Genomic DNA, 18,223 nt, shown 5'->3' with positions numbered 1-18,223 from the left:
CACCGACAATAGATCTATTCGCCAATTACAAAAACAAAAAGGTGAACAAATTCTGCTCACTGAACCCGGTAGGGAATCCACAGGCTCTAGATGCCTTTATGATTCCGTGGACTCAAAAATTAACTTATGCTTTTCCTCCAACTATTCTGATCCCGGCAGTCATTCGGAAAGTCAGAGAGGACAAAGCGAAAATGATCCTCATAGCCCCGTTCTGGCCAAAAAGGACGTGGTTCTCCTGGCTGAGGATGCTTTCGGTCTCGGACCCATGGGTTCTGCCGAATATACCAGACCTTCTACATCAAGGGCCGATCTTCCACCCACAGGAATCGAACTTACATTTGACAGCCTGGTTTTTGAACGGGGACTATTAAAAGAAAGGGGTTTCTCAGATAACTTAGTCACCACGTTGTTAAAAAGTAGAAAACCCCTCACTACTAGAATATATGGGAAAACTTGGAAAAAATTTCTGTCCGTCTCCAAAGTAAAAGTCCAAGATGGGCCCTCAATTCCTAAAATACTGGAGTTACTACAAAAAGGTCTGGAACAGGGGTTGTCGGTTAGTACTCTTAAAGTACAAATAGCAGCTCTAGGAGCACTCTATAATCATAATATTGCGGCCAACCCATGGATAATTAGATTTGTTAAGGCGGTGACAAGATCAAAGCCATTGGTCGCTCAGAAAGTGCCCTCATGGGACTTAAATTTAGTCCTCTCGGCGTTAACGGGTCCTCCATTCGAACCCATAGAGTCGATTCCCATTAAAACTCTATCACTTAAAACCATTCTCTTGGTAGCGTTAACATCCGCACGCAGAATAAGTGACATTCAAGCCTTATCCTCTAATCCACCCTTCACTAAAATATTAGATGATAGAGTCACTCTTAGACCTGACCCGGCCTATTTGCCAAAAGTGGCATCAAAATTCCATAGGTCACAAGAAGTCTCCCTGCCCTCCTTTTGTCCAAACCCAAAAAATGAGAAAGAGCAGAACTTCCATAATCTAGACGTCAGAAGGTGCCTAATCCAATATTTAGATTCCACCAGAGAGTATAGGAAGGAAGGCTCTCTGTTTGTCTGTTTCCAGGGTCCCAGAAAAGGATTTCGGGCATCCAAGGGTACTTTGGCGAGGTGGATAAAGGAGGCGATAGTCTTGGCATATTCATCCTCGGGGAATGAGATCCCAGATGGTATAAGAGCACATTCCACAAGAGCAGTAGCTACCTCATGGGCTGAGAGGTCAGAGGTATCAATAGAGCAAATCTGTAAAGCGGCCACCTGGTCATCACCATCGACCTTTTTTAGACACTATAGATTAAATCTAGCCTCTGTGTCTGACTTAACCTTCGGACGAAGGGTTCTCGAGGCGGTGGTCCCTCCCTAAGCTTAGTCTCTGCAATTCTCTCCGTAGTGCTGTCATGGGAGACCGAGAAAGTCGTAGTTACTCACCGATAACGGTGTTTCTCGGAGCCCATGACAGCACTCGCTTATTCCCTCCCATCACGTGTGCGGTGAGCACCTTTAATTACATATAATTTATATAGTGTATATAGTATGAGTATAGGCACGGGGTTCCTCTTTTAAGAAATGTTGTAATATGATTTTTTCTCTGTTGTAAACTAACCTGGAGGTCCTCCGATGCTCTGTAAACCAACTGATGCGAGGGAGAGGTACCGCCCTTTTATCTGTAGGTTTCCTGTCCCTGAAGGGCGGATCCCCTCTCTCCGTAGTGCTGTCATGGGCTCCGAGAAACACCGTTATCGGTGAGTAACTACGACTTTTTTCCTGGTGGCAATCACCTCGCTACGCAGGGTGTCTGAACTGACAGCACTCTCCTGCAGACTGCCTTTCCTGGTTTTTCACCTGGACAAGGTAGTTTTTTCTGTACGGTCCCATCCTTCCTTCCGAAGGTTGTGTCCCACTTCCACCTTAATGAGGAAAATTCAATGCCACTCTTTTCTTCGGTCGGTTCATAGAGTGGAGAAGGCTCTGCATACGCTTGACCTTGTCAGGGCATTGCGTATATATGTGTCTAGGACTACGTTCTTCCGGAGGTCTGATTCCCTTCCTTCTTCTGGAAGGCGGCCGCAAGGGTCTGCCAGCTTCCAAGGTTACCCTTGCCAGGTGGATCAGATCCACCATACAAGACGCCTACCGCCTTAAGAATTCTCCTCTTCCAGCCGGTATTACGGCACACTCTACACGGGCGGTAGGGGCCTCCTGGGCCATTCGGCACCAGGCTTCGGCACAACAAGTGTGTAAGGCGGCCACTTGGACTAGCCTATACACGTTTACTAAACACTACAGGGTTCATACCCAGTCCTCAGCGGACGCGAGCCTGGGTAGATGTGTTCTGCAGGCGGCGGTGCCCCAAGTGTAGCGGCCTGTCTGCACAATATTCGTCCATTGCTTCCCACCCAGGGACTGCTTTGGGACGTCCCATGGTCCTGTGTCCCCCCAATGAGGCGACAGAGTAAAGGAGATTTTTGTGTACTCACCGTAAAATCTCTTTCTCTTAGCCTCTAATTGGGGGACACAGCTCCCACCCTGTTGAGTTCTCATATTGTTCTTTGAGCTCGTACATAGTGGCCTTCTTATAGGCATGCCTATGTTATTCATGTTACATTCCTCCTACTGCTTTTGCACAAAACTGGAGAAGGCTGACGCCGTCCAGGGGTGTATACTGCAGAGGAGGAGCCACAGTTAATCTTTTTCAGATTATGCATAGTGTCGCCTCCTAGTGGACAGCAGCATAACACCCATGGTCCTGTGTCCCCCAATTAGAGGCTAAGAGAAAGAGATTTTATGGTGAGAACACAAAAATCTCCTTTTTGCTACCTTTAGTCTGAACCTACAATGTACAGATTCCAATAAGAACAAGGAAACCTTTGAATAAACATGTGTACAAACTTTTGACTGGTAATGGTTGTGCTAGGGATAGGAAAAATGCATAAAGGAAATGACATATAAGTAAATTCCAAGCAAGTAATTCTTTATTCATCTAGAAGAGTAATCGCTGTGATGCAGTAAATTACAGCTGTCTTGCGACACTGCTAAAAACCTTTCCTAGACTGTTAATAGAAGTGATGTTTGTGAGCATGTGCAGTAGAGGCTCCATTGCTTGGATCTGCTGGTCACTGCAGCCAGGTGGATACCAGTGTGTAGCCTCCTTTTATCGTCTGCACTCCTGATGTATTAAGTGTTAGAAGAACAGAATATCAACTTGGAGTCCCAAACTTTCCACTGCAAGTGCTCATAGGCACCTATCCTATTTAAATTCTGGACAGGTTTCTGTTATTATAACAATACAGTGGTCATTTTTCTATGCTATATTGATTACCTGTATAAATAAAACAAATGAGTTCTGCTGATTAAAGGTACCGTATATACTCGAGTATAAGCCGACCCGAGTAAAAGCCGACCCCCCCTTAATTTTGCAACAAAAAACTGGGAAAACTTAATGACTCGAGTATAAGCCTAGGGTGGAAAATGCAGCAGCTACCAGTAAATGTCAAACGTAAACATAGATACCAATAAAAGTAAAATTAATTGAGACATCAGTAGGTTAAGTGTTTTTGAATATCCATATTGAATCAGGAGCCCCATATAATGCTCCATAAAGTTTGATGGGCCCCATTAGATGCTCCATATTAAAATATGCCCCATATAATCCTGCATAAAGGGTAATAAGCATAAGATGCTCCATAGAGATATTTGCCCTATATAGTGCTGCACAAACGTTATGGCCCCATAAGAGTCTCCATACAGTCACTTGCCCCATATAATGCTGCACAAGTGTTATGGCCCCATAAGATGCTCCGTACAGTCACTTGCCCCATTATAGTGCTGCACAAGCGTTATGGCCCCATAAGAGTCTCCATACAGTCACTTGCCCCATATAATGCTGCACAAGTGTTATGGCCCCATAAGATGCTCCGTACAGTCACTTGCCCCATTATAGTGCTGCACAAGCGTTATGGCCCCATAAGATGCTCCATACAGTCACTTGCCCCATTATAGTGCTGCACAAGCGTTATGGCCCCATAAGAGTCTCCATACAGTCACTTGCCCCATATAATGCTGCACAAGTGTTATGGCCCCATAAGATGCTCCGTACAGTCACTTGCCCCATTATAGTGCTGCACAAGCGTTATGGCCCCATAAGATGCTCCATACAGTGACTTGCCCCTTATAGTGCTGCACATGTGTTATGGCCCCATAAGATAATAATAATCTTTATTTTTATATAGCGCTGTCCCTGTTGGGGCTCACAATCTAAATTCCCTATCACTATGTCTTTGGAGTGTGGGAGGAAACCGGAGTACCCGGAGGAAACCCACGCAAACACGGAGAGAACATACAAACTCTTTGCAGATGTTGTCCAGGGTGGGATTAGAACCCAGGACTCCAGCGCTGCAAGGCTGCAGTGCTAACCACTGCGCCACCGTGCTGCCCTCCGTACAGTCACTTGCCCCATATGCTTTTGCTGCGATAAAAAAAAATCACATACTCACCTCTCTTCGCTCAGGACCCCCGGCACTTTCAATATTTACCTGCTCCTCGTGCGGCTCCGTCTTCAGCACTGACGTTCAGCAGAGGGCACGCACTGACTACGTCACCGCGCCCTCTGACCTGAGCATCACAGCCAGAGGACAATGAAGACAGAGCCGCACCGGAACGGGGAGCGGTAAATATCGCGCAGAGCTGCGCTCCCCTTCCCGTATACTCAACTACTGCTGGCACTGTGCAGTCCCTTCTTCCAGCGCTGCATTTTCTTCCTGTATTGAGCGGTCACATGGTACCGCTCATTACAGTAATGAATATGCGGCTCCACCTCTATGGGAGGTGGAGCCGCATATTCATTACTGTAATGAGCGGTACCATGTGACCGCTCAGCACAGGAAGAATCTGCAGCGCTGGAAGAAGCAGGGACGTGCAGGGACCGCGCCAGCAGTAGGTAAGTATAATTAGATAGCCCCCGCTCCCCCTCCCCTGCCGACCCCCGGGTATGATTCGAGTATGAGCCGAGAGGGTGACTTTCAGCCCCCAAAAATGGGCTGAAAATCTCGGCTTATACTTGAGTATATACGGTATTTAGGAATCTATGCATAATGACCTTTCCTTTTATTAATTTGTTTCCTATTCCCAGAGAATTATTCCCATTAATATGAGTGGGTTTACCTAGCAGAATACTGTGTACAGTAAATAAAATAAAAAACAAAACAGACAAACATAAGTAAATAAACAGCAATAGTGCATGAAAATGAGTGGCCAGTGTGAACGTGTGCTTACATGCTGCATGCACGGCAGTTTAAATCCCAGTTCCTTTCTTTAGTTTTTTTTTTAAGTTTGCTTGCACTCTGTGCATATACGGTAAATGTGTGGCCTGCCTTTTCTTTGAGCTGGACATTATATTGATGTGGTCCCCCTTGGCTGTGTGTCTACTAGGCTGGGTCCAGTCCTTCTCAAGCCTTACCCACATGTATGTTACTTGACAAACAGTAAGGTTTTTAATAATGGAGTTAGGACTGTCCCAATTAGGGTCACCGTGAAGTGGTGGGATGGCTTTTGCATTTTTTTAATCAAAATTATGTTAACCAAAAACCCTATATTATTTTCATACACTATTGTGGTTTATTTACTACAGGGTATTTGCTTATTATGTTTCTTTCTTTTTTTTTTCTGTTTTGTGACCAGTATGAACGTGCACTTCCATGCTGCATGCACGCCAGTCTTTATCCCAGTTCATTTCTTTACGGGTTTTTTTGTGTACAGTAAATGCAGTAGCACTAGATAAACTGGTTATACTTTGGGCATTTACTTATACATTTAGTCTTAGACATAATTTGTACTTTTACAGGGTATTAGTGCTTTTTTGGTCGAAATGCCAACTCCGGGCCTTTCTCTTGGCAAGAAAGAGGATAAGTTGGGAATCCGAGCATCTTCCACTGCCAATTTGATCTTTGAAGACTGCCGCATACCACGTGAGAATCTCCTAGGACACACTGGAATGGGCTTCAAAATTGCCATGGTAAAAAGGATTCTGTGTATTCGCTTGTTAAGTTTTTTTATATTTGTTTAACCCCTTTCTGACCTCGGACGGGATAGTATGTCCGAGGTCAGATCCCCTGCTTTGATGCAGGGCTCCGCGGTGAGCCCGCATCAAAGCCGGGACATGTCAGCTGTTTTGAACAGCTGACATGTGCCCGTAATAGGCGCGGGCAGAATCGCGATCTGCCCGCACCTATTAACTAGTTAAATGCCGCTGTCAAACGCAGACAGCGGCATTTAACTACCACTTCCGGCCGGGCAGCCGGAAATGATCGCATCGCCGACCCCCGTCACATGATCAGAGGTCGGCGATGCTTCAGAATAGTAACCATAGAGGTCCTTGAGACGTCTATGGTTACTGATCCCCGGCAGCTGTGAGCGCCACCCTGTGGTCGGCGCTCACAGCACACCTGATTTTCAGCTACATAGCAGCGATCAGCTGATCGCTGCTATGTAGCAGAGCCGATCGTGCTATGCCAGCTTCTAGCCTCCCATGGAGGCTATTGAAGCATGGAAAAAGTAAAAAAAAAATGTGAAAAAAATAAAAAAAAATATAAAAGTTTAAATCACCCCCCTTTCGCCCCAATCAAAATAAATGAATAAAAAAAAAAAATCAAATCTACACATATTTGGTATCGCCGCGCTCAGAATTGCCCGATCTATCAATTAAAAAAAAGCATTAACCTGATCGCTAAACGGCGTAGCGAGAAAAAAATGCGAAACGCCAGAATTACGGTTTTTTTGGTCGCCGCGACATTGCATTAAAATGCAATAACGGGCGATCAAAAGAACATATCTGCACCAAAATGCTATAATTAAAAACGTCATCTCGGCACGCAAAAAATAAGCCCTCGACCGACCCCAGATCATGAAAAATGGAGACGCTACAAGTATCAGAAAATGGCGCAAATTTTTTTTTTTTCTTTTTTTTTTTTTTTTTTTTTAGCAAAGTTTAGAATTTTTTTTCACCACTTAGGTAAAAAATAACCTAGACATGTTAGGTGTCTATGAACTCGTACTGACCTGGAGAATCATAATGGCAGGTCAGTTTTAGCATTTAGTGAACCTAGCAAAAAAGCCAAACAAAAAACAAGTGTGGGATTGCACTTTTTTTTGCAATTTCACTGCACTTGGAATTTTTTTCCCGTTTTCTAGTACATGACATGCGAAAACCAATGATGTCGTTCAAAAATACAACTCGTCCCGCAAAAAATAAGCCCTCACATGGCCAAATTGACGGAAAAATAAAAAAGTTATGGCTCTGGGAAGGAGGGAGTGAAAAACGAACACGGAAAAACGAAAAATCCCAAGGTCATGAAGGGGTTAAACCTATGTTTTTTCTTTCAGCAAACTTTAGATGCCGGCAGGATTGGCATTGCATCACAGGCTCTTGGCATCGCTCAGGCCGCTCTGGACTGTGCAGTAGACTATGCAGAGAAAAGGTTTGCGTTTGGATCACCAATTACCAAGTTGCAAGCTATTCAGGTACAGAATTTAAATAGCTACTTGATGTGTGAGCTTTATTGCTGTCCATTTTTTTTCATCTGTTTATCTCCACCTCACAGTTTAAGCTGGCGGACATGGCTCTAGCCCTAGAAAGTGCAAGGCTTCTGACCTGGAGAGCTTCAATGCTGAAGGATAACAAGAAGCCTTTTACTAAGGTTAGATTGCCTCCATCTGGAAGTTTGTACAGCACACTAGCATATCCTGCCTTGTTGTAACATATTTTCTTTTACTAGGAAGCTGCAATGGCGAAACTAGCAGCATCTGAGGCTGCTACCAATATTTCACACCAGGTATGTGTAAATGTTTTGCTGTGATTCACCTGCCCATAACATACAAGATCTTGAGTATAGAGAGTGCCCAAGATATTCTTTCTCAATGGAAGCAGATAGTAGTGTGCAAATTACAAAAGGTATTTATTGGCTGGATATATTCCGATATAAAAAATGGGTTTTCAGCTAACATCATAAGATCATTTATTAAGTGACTAGATGGTGGCCTGATTCTAACGCATCGGATATTCTAGAATATGTATGTAGTTTATTTATGAAGATTTCAGAATAATGCAATGAATACACAGGATTTGGCCGGCCGGGCGCGTCCAATTACAGAAGCGTAGTTCAAATCCTGTGCCAATTCGCGGCCGGACTGTGTCTGTCGCTGATTGGTCGCGCCCGGCAGGCGCAGCCCACGCAGTATATAGCGCAGCCCACGCAGTATATAGCAATTTGGGCACCATATCACTGTTAAAAAAGAATTAAAATAAAAAATAGGGATCTACTCACCTTCCGGCAGCCCCCGGATCCAGCCCAGGCCTTTAGCGATGCTCCTTGCGACGCTCAGTTCCCAGTAATGCCTTGCGGCAATAACCCGTGATGATGTAGTGGTCTCTCGAGACTGCTACGTCAGCTGGGGTCATTGCCGCAATACATTTTTGGGACCGGAGCGTCGCAGGAGCATCGCTAAAGGCCTAGGCTCGATCCGGGGGCCGCCGGAAGGTGAGTATATACCTACTTTTTATTTTAATTCTTTTTTTAACAGAGGACCGGAGCATCGCGAGGAGCGGGAACAGCTGCTGCGGACTCCGTAAGGTGAAAATATAATGATTTTTTTAAAATTATTATTACTTTTAACATTATATGTTTTTTCTATTGATGCTGCATAGGCAGCATTAATAGTAAAAAATTGGTCACACAGGGTTAATGGCAGCGTTAACGGACTGTGTTACACCGCGTTATGCCACGGTGGTACGCAGTCTAACGGACTGCTAAAACGCTATGTGGGCACTGACTGGAGGGGAGTATGGAGGGGGCACTGACTGGAGGGGAGTAGGGAGGGGCCAATTCGCGACCAGACTGTGCCTGTCGCTGATTGGTCGCACCCAGCCGGCTGCGACAAATCAGCGACGCTGGATTTCTGTTACAGACAGACAAACAGATGGACGTGGACCAATGCATCAGGTATTCTAGAATATGCATGTCCACGTAGTATATTGCACAGCCCACGTAGTATATTGCCCAGCCACATAGTATATTGCCCAGCTACGTAGTATATTGCCCAGCTACATAGTATATTGCCCAGCCACGAAGTATATTGCCCAGCCACGTATGTCACAGGTTAACCCTGCTGTTGTCTTCGGTCAAAAACGACCGACCTTGAACTTCAATATTCTTTAAAATATTCAAGATGCGGCTCTGAAACCCGTGGCCGACCGATCCATCCTCATTTGTGGTCAATCAACCACAAGTTTCAGAACCGCATCTTGAACACCCCAAAAATTACCAAAGTTCACAATCGGTCTCCCCAGACAGAAGACAACAGCAGGGTTAAAAAATAAACATACTCACCTTCCGATCCGAGGGCCCCTTGTAGTTCTAACATACTCGCCTTCGGATCTGAGGGCCCCTTGTAGTTCTAACTTACTCACCTTTGGATCTGAGGGCCCCTTGTAGCGCGCGGCTGCCTCCATCTTCCATTCCCAGGATGCATTGCAAAATTACCCAGATGACTTAGCGGTCTTGCGAGGCTGCTAAATCTTCTGGGTAATTTCGCAATGCATCGCCAGGAACGGAAGATGGCGGCCGGCTCTGCGGACAACGGAGGGTGAGTATAGCAGGTTTTTTGTTTTTTAATTATTTTTAACATTACATTTTTTTACTATTGATGCCGCATAGGCAGCATCAATAGTAAAAAGTTGAGGACACACAGGGTTAATAGCAGCGGTTAAGGAGTGCGTTACCCGCGGCATAACCCAGTCCATTACCCCCGGCATTAGCCCTCTGTTGGCGGTGACTGGAGGGGAGTATGCGGGCGCTGGGCAGTGACTGCGGGGAGTTAGGAGCGGCCATTTTCTTCCGTACTGTGCCCGTCGCTGATTGGTCGTGGCTGTTTTGCCGCGACCAATCAGCGACTTGGATTTCCTTGACAGACAGAGGCCGCGACCAATGAATATCCGTGACAGACAGAATGACAGAAAGACGGAAGTGACCCTTAGACAATTATATAGTAGATATAGATTACTCAACTCTCCACCCTGCACATGTAAAGAATCAATCAGTCCCACACATCCACCAGAAGCAATGATACATATACTTTTATATGAGCGAAGAAGGCTGGCAGTCAGTTTATATAGGAATGCTGGCATCTCAATATATTCATGGCATATTAATGCAAGTCCTGCAGCCTATTTAATATTTACATTGCATTATCTGTGTTTGGAGGCTGTGATGGGTATTGCATCATTGTCGCATATGTGTCAATGGAACAGCGCTGCAATACCCAGCATAGCTGCTACCTAGAGTACCATAAATAAAGAAAAACTTGGCACTCAGGGGTTGAGCAGTAGAATACGTTTCAGTCGTAAGTTCCGGGCCCTGGGTATAATTCATATGTTCAGTGAGAGAGTGATATGTCTTTATGGATTTTACAATTTTTCTCTTGACAGTTGGCTATTCCACAGATCAGGGCTTCAGCCCTGCTCTATGTAGCTAAAATGCTCACTTGCTATGACCACCGATACCTGGGCAGAGCTCAAAGATATTTGGCAATGACAACAACAGGGGTTGTCATGCCAGCCCATCGGTGACCCGCAGTCATGTAACACAGGCGCCGATGTGCGGGATTAGTGACGCGATTCCGGCGTGAGCATGTTAAATGCCGCTGTCAGAGATTGACAAAGACATTTAACATGTTAACAGCCACGGGTGGATTGTGATTCCACCCGCAACTGTTAGGTGTACATGTCAGTTGTTCAAATCAGCTGACATGTGCCGGAAAAGTTGCAGGCTCACTGCCGGAGCCCGCAGCAAACGGGGGTGGCCACCTTAGACGTAATTATACGTCTAAGGTGGGAAAGGGGTTAAGCAGCCTGCGGGCCTGAGGTTCCCCATCCCTGTGCTTAGGAGTGCTTCCCTCCTCTAAGCACTGAGCCATTACTGTGACACTGGTTTAGCACTTTTTCTTTTGTTATCCCTTTTATTATATGTGATTGTATATACTGTATTATTTTGTTCCCATTTTGTAACATTTGTTTATTTTTCATAAACACAGCCTACATTACCAGATTAAATACTGTATATAAAATTTAATAGCTCCATTCCTCTCAGGACTGTGGATGTTGTTCATTTTTGAGATTATACGGTTATCATTGGGAGGTTTCTCTAATGGGTGATGACTTTTATTAGACTGACTGTCATTTGCACCGACCGTTTAGGAAAGTCCGAGAACAATGTAATTTGCATAATAATTTGGAACATGGTGTAATACTTGTCAGATGCTTCTCAAATAAGATTCCAGCAATAGCCAGCATTGACGTACTCCACTTTTCCTGGTACCTTTTCTCCATCAGCGCAGTGTCTTGGTGAAATCTTTCACAGTGTTCATCGCTAACGGCACCAATATTGGAAAAAAGTCCAAGTGAGAATGTAAAAAATGCATTTTTAGTGACATATTGCATTTCATCAAATGATATGCTATGAGCATGTTCAGTGCCCTGCTGTTGCCAAGGAAGTTGAAGGTCACATCTTTAAAGGCTCTCCATGCCACTTGTTCAGCAACTTTCAAAAGATCATCAAAGCTACTGTCATTCATTATATCTCTGATCTGTGGGCCAATACAATTACCTTCTTTAATCTTTGCATCACTTATTCTTGGAAATTTCTGTCACTAGTAAGAAAATGCTTCCGATTCTTTGTTCATTGCTTTGACAAAATTCTTCTTAAGCCCAAGTTTAATATGCAAAGGAGGGAGAAATATCTTTGCTGGATCAGCGAGAGGATTATGTTTAACATTCTTCTGTCCAGCAACCAGGTTTTCACGGCGTGTCTTTTCTGACACACTGCTTTTCTCGTGCACGACTGTCCCACTCACAAATAAAACAACAATACTTGGTATATCCAAGCTGCAGTCCAAGAAGAAGTGCAACAACTTTTAGATCACCACATATGTTCCAGTTATAATTTCTATAATTAATGTGGGTCAACAGTAACTGCATATTCTCATATGTTTCTTTCATGTGTACGAGATGTCCAATAGGTATAGAAGGATAGATATTTCTATTGTGTAGTAAAACAGCCTTCAGACTTAAAACTGACGAGTCAATGAACAATCGCCATTCCTTAGGGTCATGTTCGCATCCAAGAGCACCAAACAACCCCAAGACGTCTTTGCAAAAGGTTAGACTGTCGACATGGTTGCAAAATTGATTAAGGTCTTCTTGACAACTACGAAAAACAGAAACTCTTGTTCCTGGTAATAAGAAGAGATTCCGTTCTTGTAGCCTTGATCCCAATAATTCTGCCTGCCTCTCTGACAATTTCAAATCTGTGACCAAGTCACTCAGATCAGCTTGACTGAACAGATGTGGATTAGATGTAGAAGGCTCAACGTCTGGGTCTGCAGTAGTTTCATTTTCCACTGACATTGTTAGTTCATATTCGTTGTCTTCCATTGTCCATACTTTGGGCGGCTTTGGAACACAAAGACTTTCATCGTGTGGCACTGGTCTTATGGCTAAAGGAAGATTAGGATATTCTATTGATTTCTTATTCTTTGCTACTTCTGCCTTACAAATGTAACAAGATATTCCGCAATCTGTTACATGATTTCTCTGCTCTCTCCATATCATTGGGACAGCGAACGGTATTGAAGGTCGTGATCCATTCAGCCATGCTCTAAGGCTTCTAGAACAAGATGCACAGCATATACGAGGTGCCCACGGTTTGTCCTGAACTCCAATTGAACATTCGAAGTATAGTTCATATGCATTAAAAAGTGGAGTCATTTCCTTCTTTTGTGCTTTCATTGTATATTGTTCGCATATGTAGCAGAAATTCACTGCTGTTGAGACACTGACGTGACATTTCGAAATAAATCTTCAGTTTTTTAAAGTGAAAAGTATTCAGGCGAATCGCATATATGATAGTAACTAGATGGAGGCCCGAGGGAGGGCGGTAATGTCACGATGAGGGCAGGCTTTACAGCGTTGAGAATCTATTCCCCCCCCCCCCTCCCCCCCATGTGCTCACCCACCTGTCCACTCTCTTTCCCCATGTGATGACTTCTCCCGTCTGTGCTCTCTTGAAATCGTAGAGGATACATTTTGTGAGGTAAAATATTGTTTAAAAACAGTCAGTGAAATATTTTACCTCACAAAATAAATCCTCGGTGATCCCCTGCTGTAATGTCAGTATTGTCTTTTGATTCCTCCCCTGCCCAGGAGATGTGGTATGCTCCGGACACAGTCAGTCGAACGCTCCGGACACAGTCAGTCGAATGATTCATTGCGCCTGCGCTGAATTCGCGTAATAAGTGCTTGCATATGTGTAGATCAGCAATTTGTTATTTCAATGGAAAATTCATAATATACGGTTTCAGAAAAAGTCATTTCTGAAATCAGCATGAAAAAAAAATCTTATTAGGAACACTCAAAGTCAAAATTGTCCGAGGGACAAAACCTTTGTAACACAGAGTAATCAATCTTCCCTACTGGATGGCATTAGCTCCAGCCTCACTATAGTCAGTGGGTGAAGGGCACATGTCTGCTACATTTCCTGACAAAGGCGTAATCCAGTGTTTCCTAGACTTCAGTCTTCACGGCCCCCTACAGATAATGGTTTTCGCTAGTATTGCACAGGTGATGGCATTATCAAGGCACAGGTTCTTTCACCCATGCAATACTAAAGAAATACTAAAAACATGATGTGCTTAGGGCCGTGAGGGTTGGAGTCTGGGAAACACAGGTGCGGGCTGGCTCTGTCCACTGAGTCATAATTAATTATGAATATGTATATTTTGCCCTAATTGAGATCATTATTTTTTGCATCATTTGTTACATCCAACATCATGTGGCAATTTGTTAACGTTTATACATCTGTTCACTTTTTTTATTGGGTTAGATTTTTGATAATTTGCACATGCACTGTCTCTGATTTACATTTTTAGTTACCGTATTTTCCACTTTGTAAGACTCACTTTTATTTCACAACTAGAAAAAACCCCCATAAAAAGATATATACTTTATTAAATGACCAAAAATAGAAAAAGTAAGTATAAAAACCTACAAAAAACCCCTATCCAATATACACAGTCCTCAAAAGAAAAGGACTATAATGCCCTATAGATAACCTAAATATACACTGGTAGAATACAAATAGCCTAATAGATGTGTAACGCAGCAATTTGTGATATAAAGAAGCAACTGTAAGGGTGAATAGATGTAGGTGAAAATGTCCCTACAGGCTATACAGAATATCTACGCGCTGATCCTACCTAGGTGCGGAGGTTGGCACCCTAAGAAATATCGAGAATGGCGCCCCCGCTCGTACGATGACTATCCCTGGTCTCCTATCTACTCCCTATAAGAGATAGGTATAGAAACAGAAGGCCAGATGGCTGTAAATAACTTGTGGAGATATGTGATCCCAATAATACAGGCCCACCCCTCAAATGTGTACAACAACATTTAACAACATTTAGGGCTATCTTTTCAATCCATCACTGCCATGTTGTTATCTGGTCTCTCCTGATGAACCCAGTTCTGTTTGGGGGAAACGCGTCGAGAGGTTTTTTGGAGAAGTTGTCAGCGCGGTTATCGTTATTCTGGCCACTGCATCTGGATTGATCTTCAGTTGTGGACTATTTAATACAGTAGATGAGTATATCATTTTTGTCTTTACTATGTTGTACATTAGCTGTATTGTTCACACTGTCGAAAGTATCTAGGTGTCATGTATCTAGATGTATGTGGTAGCGCGACTCTATTTATCTATATGGTATACATGTATTATCTTTAATCAGTCCTGAGCATTTACTGTGTATCTGGTATTACAGCATTTGCTATGTATTATGAATTATAGCACTGGTAGATTTATTCTGTTTGTTCTATAGTATTTGCTCCTAATGTGTGTTTAGTTCTATCCCTTGGTCTCACATCACATTTGAGGGGTGGGCCTGTATTATTGGGATCACATATCTCCACAAGTTATTTACAGCCATCTGGCCTTCTGTTTCTATACCTATCTCTTATAGGGAGTAGATAGGAGAACAGGGATAGTCATCGTACGAGCGGGGGCGCCATTCTCGATATTTCTTAGGGTGCCAACCTCCGCACCTAGGTAGGATCAGCGCGTAGATATTCTGTATAGCCTGTAGGGACATTTTCACCTACATCTATTCACCCTTACAGTTGCTTCTTTATATCACAAATTGCTGCGTTACACATCTATTAGGCTATTTGTATTCTACCAGTGTATATTTAGGTTATCTATAGGGCATTATAGTCCTTTTCTTTTGAGGACTGTATATATTGGATAGGGTTTTTTTGTAGGTTTTTATACTTACTTTTTCTATTTTTGGTCATTTAATAAAGTATATATCTTTTTATGGGGGTTTTTTCTAGTTATTAAACATTGTTACTTTCCCTTAGTGTATTTGTTAGTTTAGTAAGTCGTCACTTTTATTTCACCAAAATTGGGGGGGAAATGGGGGTGCGTCTTACAATCGGAATAGTGAAAAAAAAATAGGGAAACAGTGATGGAATCTCTTACTGCGGTGCTGGCGGGAGCAGCGGTGCTGGCTGCGGAGTGGGCGGGCTGGCAAGAGGCAGGGTCACCGGTGGGGCAGTGCAGCGGAGCTGGGGGTGGCAGTGCTGATTTCTCTGGTGTTCGGGTGGCACAGTGCAGGGCAGCGTCATTGCGCTTCCGGTTTCCGGAATAAGCGCCTGTGCCTACTGCACAGGACTTCAAGAAAATGGCCACCGAATCAGCGCATGCGCAGATGGAGCTCTCAATCTGCGCATGCGCTGCAGTAGCTCTCGGCAAATACTAGCTGGCAGCAGGGTGAATTCTGGGCTCCGCTGCACACGGAGCCCTAAAGTAGAGGAGGGAAAGAAGCATGATTCTCCTTCTTTGCAGGGATAGATATTAATCGGTGGAGGGAACTGTTGCTGAGCTGCCTCCACCAATCAGATATCTGTCCCTGCACAATGTATAGTGTCATCCGCAGATCCTGTATAACTGTCATCCACAGATCCTCCCATAACAGTGCGTCACCACTGATCCCCCCATAACAGTGCGTCACCACTGATCCCCCATAACAGTGCGTCACCACTGATCCCCCCCCATAACAGTGCGTCACCACTGATCCCCCATAATAGTGCTTCACCACAGATCCTCCATAACAGTGCATCATTCGCAAGTTTTTTGCACACTATTTGGCTCTAAATATTTTTTTTCTTATTTTCCTCCTCTAAAATCTAGGTGCGTCTTATATAGTGAAAAATACGGTATATTGTTGTCATTCCCTTTTGGCTATGCCATCACTCGTGACTCATTTTACATTTTTTTTCTTTGTGCATCAATATCAATAAGCTATTGATTGCACTTGATTTACCTTTTTTTCCCCAATTTACTGCACTAACTTGTTACTACTAAAGCTACTAATTAATTACTCAGGAGTCTGAGTGTAGAATGTAGAAGTCAGTGGAACCTTAGATTACGAACTCCGCAGCCATTACCCCCTTGTTCTAGAGTCCTGATGCTACAGGGAACCACAATAAAATGAGTTCAACAGCAATCATGGTGCCCTCTGAAGCGGTCACTGACATATATGCCAGGTCTAACCTCACTCTCTGTGAATACACATCACTATTTACACTTTAACATGGCTATTGGACTGCATATTTATGGCTGGGGTACCAAGAAATATAACGTCCTAAAGATGGAATCCAATGTAGTCAAAAACCTGTTGTTGTTTTTTTTTTATTAAGCAGCCACCGGTAGTTTGAATTTTCATGTCTTTTCCATGAAATTATTCAGGCATTCTCACTGCTCAGCTCATATTTTGTATTGATATATCTTTCCAGGCCATTCAGATTCTTGGTGGCATGGGGTATGTGACGGAGATGCCTGCTGAACGTCATTACAGAGATGCGCGAATCACTGAAATCTACGAAGGGACCAGTGAGATCCAAAGACTGGTAATCGCCAACCAACTGCTTAAAGAATATCAGCAATAAAGCACCAGAGACAAAACAAAAAAACTTACCAAAATGCCTTAAATCTGGGACAACTACCAAATTTCTTGAGCTTCATATTTCCAACAAAGCCATCCATCACCGAGCTATTGCTTTCAGGGATGTAGAATTCGATAATGTAAGGTTTTATTACCAGGATTGTACACAGATAAAAAGTCCCTGCCTTACTAATTGCACTACTCTGGGAAAACATCCGCAAGAACAAGTCCATGACTAAAATTGCTGCAAACGTCTGGTGTTTGTTTTTCAGCCAAAGCCAGAAGTGGATTGAAAAGGAATAGAAAATGTAATGTAACTTCCCCTTTTTTCTGGATCAGCGTTCAACTTTGGTTCAAAAACACCCCCAGAAATGTATAATTGCCCCTCCCGGGCAGAAACACGAAAAAAAAAGCCTAAAGTGTTATGCATTCAAATTAAAGTGTAACCTCCAGATATCCCCAAAACTCTGACTCTCTTCATTCATGTTCTACACATGGAGCACAGGTTTGGTTACCTAAATACATTGTCATGTAGCCATAGATTTCTGGGGTCCATGTGTATGACAAATGTGATCATTTAGCAAATATTTAAAATTTGTATTCTGTTTGTCAGGCACACACTTTAAAATTTACAGAACAATGTAGACTTTTTAATAAAATGTAATTGAATATGTATGGATTTTTTTTTTTTTTGCATATTCGAAAACAAATTGAAAGTTTCTATCAGTGATCTTTATGGAATGAAAGAGGGGTTTCTCACTGGTAGGACCCCAAAGAGATCAATGGTAGGCAAGGAAACAACTTCATTCTCAGGCTTGACATGCCACAAGCATGCATAACTTAAAAACAAACTGTCACGTACCTGCTTCTCAGCATGTGACTGGGGGTGGCACCTGCAAGAGTTAATCTGTCTCCTCTGTCCAGCATTCAGCATCTGTCCTGTACTGCAGTGGGAGCATAACTCACACCCTGACAGAGACCATGCACCCCGCTCATACACGCTGTCACCGCTTACCGAACACACGGGCGATGAGTCCCGGAAGTACTACTACTACTAAAAATAAAGTCAGAAAACTTACAGAAATATCTAAACTTTGCAGTCCGGCATTCTGCTCCCTAAGGGGGGATGAATATGGAATGGCTCACATCAGCTTGGCTGTCC

General features: G+C 43.5%; 1 protein-coding gene across 2 annotated transcripts in view; it reads left to right on the top strand.

The window, feature by feature from the left end:
• The window catches only part of ACADS (acyl-CoA dehydrogenase short chain), a 45,581-nt gene extending 27,847 nt beyond the window's left edge, over nucleotides 1-17,734 (top strand). Inside the window, exons 6-10 of one of the 2 annotated variants that reach the window (XM_069757965.1) lie at nucleotides 5,858-6,028; nucleotides 7,396-7,533; nucleotides 7,614-7,709; nucleotides 7,788-7,844; nucleotides 16,913-17,734. In XM_069757965.1, the coding sequence (XP_069614066.1) occupies nucleotides 5,858-6,028; nucleotides 7,396-7,533; nucleotides 7,614-7,709; nucleotides 7,788-7,844; nucleotides 16,913-17,065 (615 nt within the window). In that variant the 3' untranslated portion in view covers nucleotides 17,066-17,734. Of the gene's footprint in view, nucleotides 1-5,857; nucleotides 6,029-7,395; nucleotides 7,534-7,613; nucleotides 7,710-7,787; nucleotides 7,845-8,592; nucleotides 8,662-16,912 lie in introns of those variants that run through there. The other variant, XM_069757973.1, reaches the window with a different exon arrangement.
• Nucleotides 17,735-18,223: the final 489 nt, after the last annotated feature.

The sequence above is a fragment of the Ranitomeya imitator genome, chromosome 1, assembly GCF_032444005.1.
Source record: "Ranitomeya imitator isolate aRanImi1 chromosome 1, aRanImi1.pri, whole genome shotgun sequence".
Taxonomy (NCBI): Eukaryota; Metazoa; Chordata; class Amphibia; order Anura; family Dendrobatidae; genus Ranitomeya; species Ranitomeya imitator.
Note: the sequence above shows the minus strand (reverse complement) of the source record. Positions and strands in the feature narration are given on the sequence as shown.